This window comes from Rhinoderma darwinii, chromosome 4, assembly GCF_050947455.1.
Source record: "Rhinoderma darwinii isolate aRhiDar2 chromosome 4, aRhiDar2.hap1, whole genome shotgun sequence".
In the NCBI taxonomy this organism is placed as follows: domain Eukaryota; kingdom Metazoa; phylum Chordata; class Amphibia; order Anura; family Rhinodermatidae; genus Rhinoderma; species Rhinoderma darwinii.
This window is the reverse complement of record NC_134690.1, coordinates 319,264,575-319,278,918: the sequence shown is the minus strand read 5'-3', so window position 1 is coordinate 319,278,918 and position 14,344 is coordinate 319,264,575. Positions and strand designations below refer to the sequence as shown.

At 40.4% G+C, this 14,344-nt stretch overlaps 1 protein-coding gene across 1 annotated transcript in view; it reads right to left on the bottom strand.

Moving 5' to 3' along the window:
• FBXO30 (F-box protein 30) overlaps positions 1-14,344 on the bottom strand; it is a 71,298-nt gene that overhangs the window by 8,803 nt on the left and 48,151 nt on the right. Inside the window, exon 2 of the mRNA XM_075862761.1 lies at positions 1,103-3,086. Coding sequence (XP_075718876.1) covers positions 1,103-3,073 — 1,971 coding nt within the window. The 5' untranslated portion in view covers positions 3,074-3,086. The remainder of the gene's footprint in view (positions 1-1,102; positions 3,087-14,344) is intronic.

Genomic DNA, 14,344 nt, shown 5'->3' with positions numbered 1-14,344 from the left:
ATAGCATTTTTTGGAAGGAGACGTGACCTAAAAACAAAGATTCTGGCGCTGTTTTTCATGGTTTTTTTTTACGGCGTTCACCATGCGGGATAAATTACATAATAGTTTTGTAGTTTGGGTCGTTACGGACGCGACGATACCAATTATGTATAGTTTTTTTGATTTTTACGGTTTTTCCCATAATAAAAGACTTACTATGGGAAAAAAGTCAGTTTAGCTTTATTTTTATTTGAAATGTGTGTGTTTTTATTGTTTTACCACATTTTTATTAACTTTTTTTTACTTTTTTTACTCGTCCCACTAGGGGACATGAGGGCCTGATGCCCCGATCGCTACTCTAATACACTGCACTACATATGTAGTGCAGTGTATTAGCGCTGTCAGTTATTCACTGACAGCAAGCCTATGAGGACTCGCCGCAGGCGGGTCCTCATTGGCTCCCGTACAAGGCAGACTCGGACGCCATTTTCTGGCGTCCAATTGCCACAGCAACCCAGCGATTGCATCACTGGGTTGCCGATCGGGTGAAAACCTATTGATCTATTGAGCGCAGCATCTGAGGGGTTAATCTGCCGGATCGGAGAATAGCTCCAGTCCTGGCAGTTACAGGAGGGTGCCAGCTGTATAATACAGCTGTCACCCCGCGGTGATGGTGCCGGCTCTGCTCCTGAGCCCGCACCATCACTGCGCCGTATATATACGGCGCTTTGCGGGAAGCACCTCCCGACAGCGCCGTATATATACGGCGGATGTCGGGAAGGGGTTAATGTGAGGCACATGGAGGATCAAAATTCATAATACCTCGTGCCTCACATTAATTAGTGAAAGAAAAGTTGTTTTTTTTCAGCATTCACATCATAAATGACAATATAAATTTATTGTGCGGGTTATGATCGCGACAATACCAGAAGTGTGAATATTATTTTATGTATTAAGATTTTAATATGTTTGTTTGTTTATTGTAAAAAGGTGTGTATATCTTATTTAACATTACTTTATTTTTCATTAATTTCCACTCTTGTCTCCCAGGTATGCACTGTCATTGTTACTGCTGCACTTATTCAAAAGGTAGTTGGGATATTATTTTGGAAGAAATACTAACCTTTTCTTTGATTTGCCAGGAACTTCCATGTGGATACTGTCTCTTTTCCCACAGCAGGACCACCATTCCACGGGCCTGTAGTAAACTGGCACATACATCCCTCATAAGTCTAGACACTCTTGAAAGTTGGCACAAGGAATAACCGTCTAGAAACCCTGCAATGTGCTGCTGAACCTCATAAGGCAAACTACTAAAATGATCAACATGTGGTCCTAATGAACAACTCTTCGTAGACTCAAGGTCACTGGATAAATGTGGTTGAACCCCAAATGATTTCAAGTGTCTATCATGGATAATTTTTGCTCCTTGTGTTGAAGGACAAAACCTACGTTGGGAGTAAGTACATCCATAATATGCTAATGGGCATCTTTGTTCCATCCAGCCATTTAGGCCTGCATGAATATCACCATGAACATTCTTAAAGTGAGAAGAAAACTCATCTCTTCTAAACAATTGTCCACATACAAATGTAAACATAGACCTCTGTTTAGTTTGGTATCTTGCAACACATTCAAGAACCAAGTCCAGACCAAGCGTCTGAAAAGGACTAGGATTGGATAGTTGGGGATTAGCATGATCACAAGCAGAAGCGGAGGCAATATCCCCGACCATGGTATTTGTTGCCAAAATTGCAGAAGGAAATGAAAATGTTTGTGTTCCAAAGTCAACATGATAACCATCTACATTTCGACTGTCTGAAATCCCTCTACCGCCAGGTGAATCCCCTAAACAAAATAGTAAAGCAGCCGTAATTAAGTCAATGCCATTAAGCCCCATTGGATCGTCTTGGACTTCCAGGTCAGAAGTGTCCACTGCTTTATTCTCTGTTCTAGCTTTGAACCAATAGGTATCAACCAAGAAAGGACGTCTTCCAAAGATGGCAACATTTCGCAATCCTTGTTCATCTTTTTTACCCAATATTTGTTCATCAGAACCATTAACACGTGGAGATGAAATGGATTCAGCACCAGGCATGGAAATACAATGATCGGCAAGTTTTTCGACACCTTCTAAGGTGATAACAGCACCATTTTCATTAGGTCCCACAGTGAACAAATTTTCCTTTCCCTGAGGAGCAAGTGTGCCTTCATCATGGAAACCATTGCACAATACAGATACCTGGCTCATGTCACTTTGCACCATATAACTACCATTTGTTCCTGGATAGAAATCACTTGAGCCATTTTGATACGTTTGATTCAAGGAACTGCAAGCCATTCCATTAGAAGCCTCAATACTTTCCTCATCATCAAATTCCTGATCCTTAAGGGTATCGCGTTTATTATTGTGCTCAGAGAGCTGGAAGTTTTTGTTCATCTCACAGCTTGCATCTCGTAGTCTTCCATTAAGCATTGCAATGTCTCTTGTGGCATTATTTAAGATATCGAGAGCAGCAGCTAAGCTTTTAGTGGTCTCAACCGTTGCTTGATAAAGTGCACTATAGGAATCTTCGTCACCGGATACACCATTTGTAATAACTTTGTCCACATCTTCTGTTTTAACAGATATTTGTTCTGAAGAGGCAAGTTTTTCAGTTGTTTTGGATATCGTTGTTGCCACTTTAAGAGACTCCAAGAGCATTCTTTGATCTTGCAATGCTAGAGCCATATCTAGTTGTTCTACTTCATCAACGTCTCTGCTCAAATTTTCATAAGATTTTCTATCCGCGTAACTCACTGGCCACCTATTCCATTCCATAGTGCAGCAAACTACACTTGCAGGGCAGATCTGCAAATGTTCAGCTAGTTTATTACGAGTCATGACAAAAGGACATCCAAAACCGGTGTTCAAGCAAGGTACTCTTTCTAGCGGACACAACATACGATGTTCATCAGCTTTGCATGAATGAAAGACTGCACCGCAAACATGTGGACAGCCAATTAGATCACAGGAAATTCCAGTCTCTGGTCTTATCATGCAACGTCGGCTGACACAACAAGCACAATGTGAATGTTGATGTTCTTCATCCATGATGAGGCCAGGTCTACAAATAAAAGAAAAAATAAATAAATTATTGAACCGATTAAATTACTTTAATTAAACAGACTTATTTCCAGAGACAGAGATCGATAGATAGAGGTATCCCATAAGAGTATGACAAAACATTACTTTTAACCCCTTCAGGACTGAGCCGGTTTTGGCCTTGAAGATGTGGCTGATTTTTTCTCGTGACATATTGTACTTTGTTAGTGAAAAAATTTGGTTGATAAATTCAATGTGAAAAAACATCAGATTTCAAAAATTTCAGTGTATCTGTTTGGAAGACCTATAATACCACACAAAAAAAGTTACTATTTCACATATCCAATAGGTCTACTATGTTTACATCGTTTTTTTTATTTTATTTTTCAACGCTGTTACAAGGCTTAGAACTTTAGCAGCAATTTCTCAAATTTGATAAAATTTGATAAAATTTCAAGATGCTATTTTTTCAGGGACCAGTTCAGTTCTGACGTGGCTTTGAGGGTCTTATACATATTAGAAAGTCACCATAAATCACCCCATTTTTAAAACGGCACCCCTCAGTGTTAAAAACTGCATTCAGAGAGTGTTTTAACCCTTTAGGCGTTTCACAGAAATTAAAGCAAAGTAGAGGTGAAATTTACAAAATGTCATTTATTCTTTGCCAAAATTCATATGTAATACATTTTTTCTCTAACACAGAAGGTTTTACCAGAGAAATGCAACCCAATATTTATTGCCCAGACTCTGCAGTTCAGAAATATCCCACATGTGCCCCTAGTGGACTGAAACACAGGCCTCAGAAGCAAAAGGAGCACCCAGTGGCTTTTGGGGCCTCCTTTTTTTCTAGAATATATATCTTAGACACCATGTCAGGTTTGAAGAGTTCCTGTGGTGTCAAAACCGTAACCGCCCCCCCCCCCCCAAGTGACCCCATTTTGGAAAGTACCCTCTCAAGGAATCTTTTTAGGAGTATAGTTAGCATTTTGACCGCACAGTTGTTTTGCTAAATTTATTTGAATTCGTGTGTGAAGATGAAAATCTACTTTTTTTCTGAAAAAAAAAAAATACATATATACTTTTTTTTATTTTTACAAGAAATAAAGCAAAAATGCACCCCAACATTTGTAAAGCAATTTCTCATGATTATGGCAATACCCCATATGTGGTAATAAACTGCTGTTTGGACCCACAGGAGGGCACAGAAGAGAAAGAGCGTCATTTGGATTTTGGAGCGCGGATTTTGCTGGAACAGTTTTCAGTGCCATGTTGCGTTTGCAATGCACTGGTGGGACCAAAACAGTGGAAACCCCCCAAAAGTGCCCCCATTTTAGAAACTACGCCCCTCAAAGAATTTTTCTAAGGGTGTGATCCCTTTTTTAACACCATTTTTTTTGCAGAATCTTGTGGAAATCTGGTGTGAAAACAAAATGTTTAATTTTTTCACAAATGCTTCATTTATAGGACAGGTTTTTCAGGGCATGCAAGTGAAGAAAAGCACCTCAACATTTATCAGGCTATTTCTTCTGAGTTTAGGAATATCCCCAAATTGTCCCTAACCTGCTGTTGCTGGACATATGGCAGGGCTAAAAAGTATTGGAACACCACAAGGATTTTGAGGCCTTATTTTACTTGTATGATTTTTGGGCGCATGTCATGTTTGAATAGGCCTAAAAAATTGTGCAGATACCACACGATATTACAACTCCTAGGTATTCATCTAGGGGTATAATGAGAATTTATAGTTTTGTTAAGGGGGGGGGGGGGTGTTAAAGTTTTAAGCGGTGAAATGGTTATGGTAAATGAAAGGGACTGCAATTGTAAATGAAACGGATGATAAATTATACTTGAAAGAGGCAGATACAAATTAAATTTAGAACTCCAGAGAGGTGTTATATATCTGGAAGCACTCCTTTATACATAGTCCAGGGTGGGACAGGTTTTGCACTGGTACGTAGTGTCTCTTCTTATGCCTCTTTTGGCACAGACACGCATGGCCGCCATCAGGGCAGTACTAGTAGTACTCCAGTCAGTGGCCCGGCCACATGACTGAAGAAAAATGGCCCGTCGGGCTGTCACCCCCCCCCCCCCCCCCCGGACTGTCTGCCTCCCCTCGCGGCCCCCCTGCATGCCTGATGCTTCACGAACTGGACGGGGAAGATGCAGCATGAGAAGCAGAAGCACCGTGTGGAGTTCCCGCCCCCCAGCCAGCTCCTCTACACAGCCGACAGGACCTGCAGGCTGGTGAGTGTTTCTCCCCTCTGCATCCTGCTTCCCATTCCTCCTGACCCCACTTGTACAATATATAAAGTACATTAAAATGTTTTTTTTTGTTCTCGTAGCTTTTTTTTTTGCCGGGATTTTCGCAATCCCGGCAAATACGGAGCAGTTTGGCCGCGATTATATAAAAATCGCAGCAAAACCGTGTGATTTGTGCTGTAATTACGAAAATTGCATTAAAAAAGAAAAAAAAGATACAAAAAAAATAGTGCTGTTAGGATATATTCTCACAGTGCGGTCAAATCACGTTTTTGCCACGATTTTACTAGAATTGTGGCCAAAAAAAAAAAAAAAGTGGGATTTGACCGCACTGTAACTAGACTAAGGCCTTATTCAGACAGCCGTGTTTGGTCCGTGATATACGGAGCGTGTATCGGCCGTATTTCCCAGGCCGACCACAATTCATGGAGCCGGACTCCTAGCATCATAGTTATCAATGCTGCTAGGAGTCTCTGCCTGTCCGTGGGAATATTGTCCCATACTGTAATGATGCTTTCAGTACGGGACAGTATTCCCAAGGGAAGGGAGGGACTCCTAGGATCATAGATAACTTCTGCTAGAAACCCGGCTCCCTGAACTGTGGTCAGTCCAGGAAATATGGCCGATACATGGTCTGTATATCACAGACCGAACAGGGAAGTCTGAATAAGGCCACTTACTTGTCTCCCATTTTTGGTGCGGATTGTGGACTGAAAATTCAATACAAATGACAATATAAGGCAATATTCAGACCAACGTGTGTAAAATCAGCCGTGATGAACTGATGTTTTTCACAGCCGATTTGCACCTGTGCGGGACCTGTTTTCACAGATCCCTCATAGACTTGACATGTCCTATTTTTTTTTTTACAGGCACTTCACACTGTCCATGAAAGCAACGACCATGTGAATAACCCCATAGAAATACATGCAGCCGTGTGACGGCCATTAAAAAAAAAACGTCCTTCACACGGACGATTAACACGTTTATACATTTATAGAACACTGCAATACTTTTGTTCGCCAAAAGGTTGGAGAGCAGACAAGTGTCTGGAGGCAACACTGAAGCAAGGTGGAGGTTCCTTGCAAGTTTGGGGCTGCATTTCAGCAAATGGAGTAGAGGAGCTGGTCAGGATTAATGGTGTCCTCAAAGCTGACAAATACAGGCAGATACTTATCCATCAGGCAACATCAGGGAGGTGTCAGATTGGCTCAAAATTTATTCTGCAGCAGGACAACAACCCCAAACATACAGCCAGTCATTAACCCCTTCCCGTCGTAAACAACTTTCAGATCATTTTAGTTTTTTCCTCCCCACATTCCAGAAGCCATAACGTCTTTATTTTTCCGTCAATCTAGTATTATGAGGGCTTGATTTTTGCGGGACGAGTTGTAGTTAATCGTAGCACCATTTATTTAGCCATATAATGTACTAGGAAACGGGGAAAAAAAATAAATATTTGTGGGGCACAAAATGAAAAAAAAAAAAAAAGCAATTCCTCCATGGTTTTTTGCGCGCCGTTTTTACGGAATTCACTGTGCGAATAAAATATGTTAACTTTATTCTGTGAGTCAATGCAATTACGGCGATACCATATTTTACTACTTTTACATGTAAAAAACTAAGCGTAAAAAAGAAAAATGTATTTTGCGTCACCAAATTCCGAGAGCCATAAGTTTATTTTTCCGTCGATTAAGTGGTATGAGGGCTTATTTTTTGCGGGATAAGCTGTAGTCTTTAATAATACAATTTTTTTGTGGGAGATTAGGTGACCAAAAACAGACATTCTGGCGTTTACAATTTTTTTTTTTTTACGGCGTTCACCGTGCGGGTTAAATAATATATTGTAATAGTTCAGACTTTTACGGACGCGGCGATACCAATTGTTTTTTTTTTACTATGGGAAAAAGGGGTTTTTTGAAACTTTTTTTTTTACACAAAAAAATTCCCAAAACTTTATTGAACTCCTTTTCATTTTTTTTTTTTTTACTAGTCCCCCTAGGGGACTTCAACCAGCGATCGTTAGATCGCTTGCACGGTATACTGCAATACTAATGTGTACCTAGAATAATTGATGCGATTTTAAAAGAAAAAGGGTGGTCACACCAAATATTGATTTGATTTAGATTTCTCTTCTGTTCATTCACTTTGTACTTTGTTAATTCATAAAAAAAAAAGAACTAGTAAAAATTTTTTTAGCCCCTTAATGACCAGGCCATTTTGCGCGTTAATGACCAAGGATTATATTTTGTTTTTTCATGGTCGAATTCCAAGAGTCGTAACTTTTTTTTTAATTCCGTCGACATAGCCGTATAAGGGCTTGTTTTTTGAGGGACGAGTTGTATTTTGTAATTGCACCATTTTTAGATGCTTATAATACATCGATTAACTTTTATTAACTTTATTTTAGGAGAGAATTGAAAATAAGCAGCTATTCCAGCATTGATTTTCACGTTATAAATTTACGCTGTTTACTATGCAGCGTAAATAACATGTTAACTTTATTCTACGGGTCGGCACGATTACGGGGATACCAAATATGTAAAGGTTTTATATGTTTTCCTACATTTGCACAATAAAAACATTTTTAGAAAACAAATTACTTGTTTTTGCATCGTCGCATTCAAAGAGCCGTAACTTTTTTATTTTTCGGTCGATGTGGCCGTATGTGGGCTTGATTTTTGCAGGCCAAGGTGTAGTTTTCATTAGTACTATTTTGGGGTACATAGGACTTATAGATTAACTTTTATTTTATTTTTTATGGGGGGAATGGGAGAAAAGAGAATTTTGCCGTTGTTTTTTGGACGCCGTTCATCCGGCAGTTTAATTAAGGTGTTCATTTTATTGTTCAAGTCATTACAATCGCGGAGATAACATTTATGTGTAGGTGTTATTTGTTTTGACACTATTTACTAAATAAAACCACTTTTTGGGCAAAAAAAATAAATTTTATTTTGACAAATTTTTATTTTCTTTGTTTCCACAAACTGTTTTACTTTTTTTTTCTTTTAGTCTCACCAGGGGACTTCACTATGCTATCTGCTGATCGCATATATAATGCTACTGTAACTCATTACTAAATCGGCCTTCCCTCTCACTGAGCTCTTCCCTCTTCAATCTATCCGGAAAGCAGCAGCCAGGTTCATCTTTCTGACCAACCGCTACACCAATACGTCTACCTTGTGCCAGTCACTGCATTTTTGATACCCATTCACTTTAGAACACTATTTAAACATATTACTCTCACCCAGAAAGCTCTCCACAGTGCTGCACCTCCTTACATCACCTCCCTCATCTCTGTATACAACCCTACCCCTGCTCTACACTCTGCCAATGATCTTCGATTAACATCCTCCATAATCCGAACCTCTCACTCCCGTCTCCTACATTTTTCTCGTGCTGCAGCAGTTCTCTGGATTGCGCTACCCGAACAATCAGATTCGCTCCAAACATTACCCTGAAAACACATTTTTAGACAGGCCTATCAAATTCCCTAATCTGACTCTTCCTTAGCCCCCCTTTTACATTTATCATTAAAACCTAACCCCCTCATTGAGCAGTATTTGTTAGCTCTTGGGAACAGGGTCCTCGTTTGAATGGTTCGTTTTGTCGGATTTAATGTCTGATATTGTCTGTACATGTTCCTTCTGAATTGTAAAGTGCTGCGGAATATGTTGGCGCTATATAAAGATTATACTTATTAACCAGCACTGTTTGTTTGCTTCTTACGTTACAGATTATGGACCTCTGTAACTAAGAAGACTTCTAAGAAATACGATCCACAAGAACAGCCTGGTTGCAGAGGAAACGAGCAACATTTCCACAGAACTGCCCATGATCACTAAACGGTTTCCACGAACAGAACCACGATTTTTATGAACGGCTTGCTGAACAGACAGCTATAAAGGGCATTTCCTAGACGGAGCAATTCAGAGAGCTTGTAGGACAGCTGCCCGACAACACCGCATGACAAACAATTGGTGCCTTCTGTATAGAACAGGATTATGCAACTTTCCTGCTTGGGAAACCATTTGCGCACACACGAGGTAGTCCAGTCATTCGTATAGACCTATAAATGTCCTCATATTGCACTATTGCTGCGATGTGTTAATGTAGGACCTAATCATCCAGAGGCACATTCAATAATCCAGGGTGAGGGTATGTTCACACACCCTATTTACGTACTTAATTCGGGCGTTTTACGCATCGAATTACGCCCGAAAATACGGCTCCAAACATCTGCCCATTGAATTCAATGGGCTTACGGTGTTCTGTGCAGACGCCCGCCACAAAGAAGTGCATGTCACTTCTTGGGACGTAATTGGAGCGGTTTTTAATTTACTCCATTGAAAAACAGCTCCAATTACGTCCCTAATGGATGCCGCGAAAAACACGAGTACGAGCAATTACGTCTGAAATTTAGGAGCGGTTTTCGCCCGAAAACCGCTCCGTAGTTTCAGGCGTAATTGACGTTGCCGTGTGAACATACCCCAAGACTCTGTTTACACCTTGTTATTTCTGGTGCATACATCTATTGTATCCACAGGGCCCCATGCCAGAAGTGTGGGTGCATACTCCGGGCTTGTACGCGTCAGCTCCCCCCCTCCCTACTGTATAGGACAGCGCGGTCTCCTGCTCTTTCCAATACAGAGGGATAGACTAAATAAAACGTATGCCATACGTTCATGGTGACGTATAACACTGTATGCCTGTACAGTAGATTACGAGTTTTCCCACTGGAGGAATACGTCGGGAAATACTCGCAATATGTACCTCTGATGAAAGAAATAAACGAGGCGTGAAAATATGAAAAAAAAAAAAAAGTTTGAGTATAGAACAGATTTTATTCTATTACTGAACAACATAACACTTTTATAACGATGCCAAACTAAACTGCCCAAAAAAAAAGTTAGTGGTCGTCCATGAAACGTTTATAAAGTCATTTGGCAATATAGAGTGAAGGAAGAACTCCGGTGGAAACCACGTCTGCATTCCTCACCTGACTGTATATATACCACACTACACTTCCGTTATGTATACTGGACTTCCTGAACTTCTGCCTGGTCTGTGCTTTAAAAAAAAGCCTCCATCTTGATTCTTAGATTCCCCAGCTCTCTCTCCCTCTATGCTTTGCGATCGATCCCATGATGCTTCAGCACAGAACCACATGACCAGCAAAAGACAATACCATTTGTGCATGCTGGGTGACAATATAAATCTCTGTGTTCTTCTAAATAAGCTAAGAAACCTTAAAGGAACAGTGTCATCACAAATTATTTTTTTATATGTTAAAGATGTTAGTGCTTTATTAAAAACGTTTATATTTGTGTGTTTGTGTTTTACTTTTTCTTATTTTTACACTTTTTCTTCCCTATGGGGGCTGCCATTTTTTGTTCCATTTCTGTATGTGTCGATTAACGACACATACAGACATGGAATACGGCAGCCACAGTCCCATAGGGACTGCGAACGGCTCCCGTCCCATTGACTTCAGTGTACGGCGTCTGTGTGGGAACTGCGCATGCGCCGCTCCCACACAGTCCAATTCGAAATTGGCGCCGTCCGGCGCCATTTTCCTGTGGACCGAAAGTCGCGGCCGGACAGTAATATTACTACTTCCGGTCGCGGCTTCCGGATTTGTGCACTTGGAACAGCGGCAGCAGACGGAGCGGACGGGCCGGAGGGAGCCGCGGCGGCAGGAGCAGGTAAGAGATTTCAATGTATGTTCGTGTTTGTGTGTGTTTACTACTGTATGTAAACCTACTACACTGAGTGTTAGCTCAAAAGATGGCGACACACAGTGTAGGAGGTTACACCGTTCAAACCCCTCGTTTATCCCGGCACTAGCCAGGATAAAGGAGGGGGGGATGCTGAGAGCTCACTAGAGCGAGGGCTTTTTACCCAATTTTGCAGTGCTGCAATTTTGGGAATAGCTCCATCTAGTGACCAAAAATGGGTAATATTATAAATTAGAATTAATTTATAATATTTCCTGACTCGTGAAAAAAATAAAAAAAATTTGAACAATGTTTAATCACCCACACACTAAATGTTAAAAAAGTTAAAAAAAAAAAAAAAAAATGTTTTTCTGGCAACACATTCCCTTTAAGTATACAGCCAGGGAGGCTGCACTATATTCTCAGACAGGTTCCTGTCACACAGGTATGAGAAGTATTAGTGGTAGCTGACGGCAGAAGTTTCTATCCCCCCCCTGTGCAAAACTAGTGTGGTACAGGAACTGCTGAAGCCTGTGATGGGTGACACATAGATCTCCATAGACTCAAGTAGAGAAAGTGAGTCACCAAGCCAGGGTCACACTGCTGCTAAGCAACCATCCCAGTCTGATGTATAGAGATACAAGCAGTAAGAAAAAGAACAGGTGAGACACACATGGAGTATCAATGTTACAGATGGGAAAGTTTCGTTTTAGCCAGTGTCCCTTTAATAAAAACTCTTGCCATTAGCAACTCCATGCCTGGGATTTGAATGTAAGCATTGCAATCAACAGACAGCCCGTAGAGGCCAAGTCACGTCACCACTGTAACTAATAGTTGCAATTGTAGTGTCAGATCTATTGTGGGATGAGGTCACATGTCATATGCCCGTTGTACAGAATGCTATGTACAACACTTTCCATAGAATGTATGGACTGACCCATGGCTCTGAATACTCGGAGGAAAAGGGGAAGGGAGGGGGGGATAGCTGGCTAATAAAGTTATCATTTATTTCCCTGTCTTTGTTTTATTTTGTTTAAAATTATTTATCACTTATTAAGATACAAGTTACCAAAGTGAAGTCAAGCATCCATGAAATCCGGTCCTAGCATAATCACAGGGTGGCGTGGTTACTGTACCCATTATTTATAGCATATATTTAGAAAAAAAATTGCCTATATTAAGGCTCCAAGTGAGAGGGCTGCATAGAGGTGCATGGGGGTCTCTACTGTCCAGTCCTATGCCTCTTAGGCCCCATGCACACGAACGTGTTTTTGCGTCCGCAATTCCCCCGCAAATCCACGGGAGAATTGCGGACCCATTCATTTCTATGGGCCCATACACACTATCTGTGTTTTCACGGGTCTCCGCATGTCCGCACATCCGTGCCGCAGAATCTCAGGACATATCTTATTACGGCCCGCAAATTTGATGCGGACATGCCAATAGAAGTCAATGGGCCCGTGGAAATTTCGGATACACCTGTTTAAATGTAACCTTTTTTTTTTTTTATCCGCATTTTGCGGATTACATACGGATGAACTGCGGATTACATACGGATGAACTGCGGAGGACTTTTCACGGAACACGGTCCTGGAATTTGCGGACCAGAAAAACACTACGGTCGTGTGCATGAGGCCTTCGTGTATTAAAAAGGCTATTCAATTCTTTGCAGCGTGTGCACATGAGCTGAATATATAAGCTCCATAACCCAGTCCACATTCCCCCACCACAGCTGACGAGGACTGCTCTACTCCAGAACACTTGGCTTCATGTATTGCTTCTTGAGAGTTGTCAGGACAAGACCTCAAGAGTGTATTTAAGGACACACGATCATCAAGATCAGATTTCTGTATGGATCTAGCATACAGCAACAATGAAAAAAGCAAAAAAAGACTAAAACACAAAGCAACCACTTGTTAGAATTCATGGATTTTGTTTTCAGATCAGGAGAATGAGGGCATCTGCTTAACCGGCATCTCTTAAAGGGAACGGATTCACCTTATTTTTTAGGGTTTTTTTTTTTTTTACTACCTTAAAATAAACTGAAACATACACTTGCTTTAATATTTTTTTTTCTTTTTGGATTGTGTATTTTTTTTTTCTTTAACCCCTTAGTGACTAGCCTATTTTAGGCTTTAAATGACAACGCTATTTTTTCAGTTTTTCCATCGTCCCATTCAAAGAGCTATAACTTTTTTATTTTTCCGTCCACATTGCTGTATAAGGTCTTGTTTTTTTTTGTAGGACAAGCTGTATTTTTTTTTAATAGCACCATTTTGTGGTACATATAATTTGATTAACTTAATATTTTTTGTGGGCGGGGAATAGAAAACAGCAATTTCGCCACACTTTTTTGCGTCCTAAATTTACACCATCTTGCATGTGCCCGTTAGGCCAAGTTCACATCTAGTTTTGTGCACATGTTTGTGGTATACAATGACGCATACGTTTTTAAAGCTTCAAAAACGTATGCATTTGTAACATACCCTTACGGTGTTTTTTTTTATATGTTTGTCAGTTTTTCCTTCTAAAAACATGTACTTTTTTGTTCTTGAGCTAAATAAAATTTTATAAAGTCAAGGATTGTAAAGTCGAAATATAAAAGGAAGTAGGGGGTGGCTGCAGCGTTTTCTGGCACCAGTCTGAAGGGCTTGGCAGGGGGAGGCACTGTTTTATCTGTTTGATCTCAATCTGAGTAATTTCCCATCGATGGTGCCGAAAACGTATGCAAACGTAGGGTTTACGATTGCACATGTCCATACGTCGCCATTAACTTCAATACAAATAAAAACGTATATGTGTGGTATACGTTTTGGAAAAGTACGCTTTTCAGGACATGGGAAAAAAGAAAGAAAGAAATAAAGAGGATAGAACGTAAGCACACAAAACATATGAACAAGCTACAATATTAGGAAATCCGTCCGGACCATAGAAATCAATGTACATGCTCTGGTACACGTTTTCACACTTTTTTATGTCAAAACGTGCACGTCAGATGTACAGAAAAAACCGAGATGTTAACTTCGCTTACCATTGCCCCACTGCTTTACAGTAGGCACCTAGACATAATAAAAAATGACATATTGAGTTCTATGGGAGAGTGAGAAGAGATCACTGTGCAGGGAGAGGGAGGAGCTGAGCGGTCATTTACTCCTGCTCTATAATATATAAAAGGTGTCATTGTAATTATGTCCTCTGATGAGATCAAGATAGATAAAGCAAAGAGATACGTACGAAGTAACTCCGCTTTTTATATACAAACTTTTAAATCTTTATATAAAACAATTCGTATAGCACTGACACA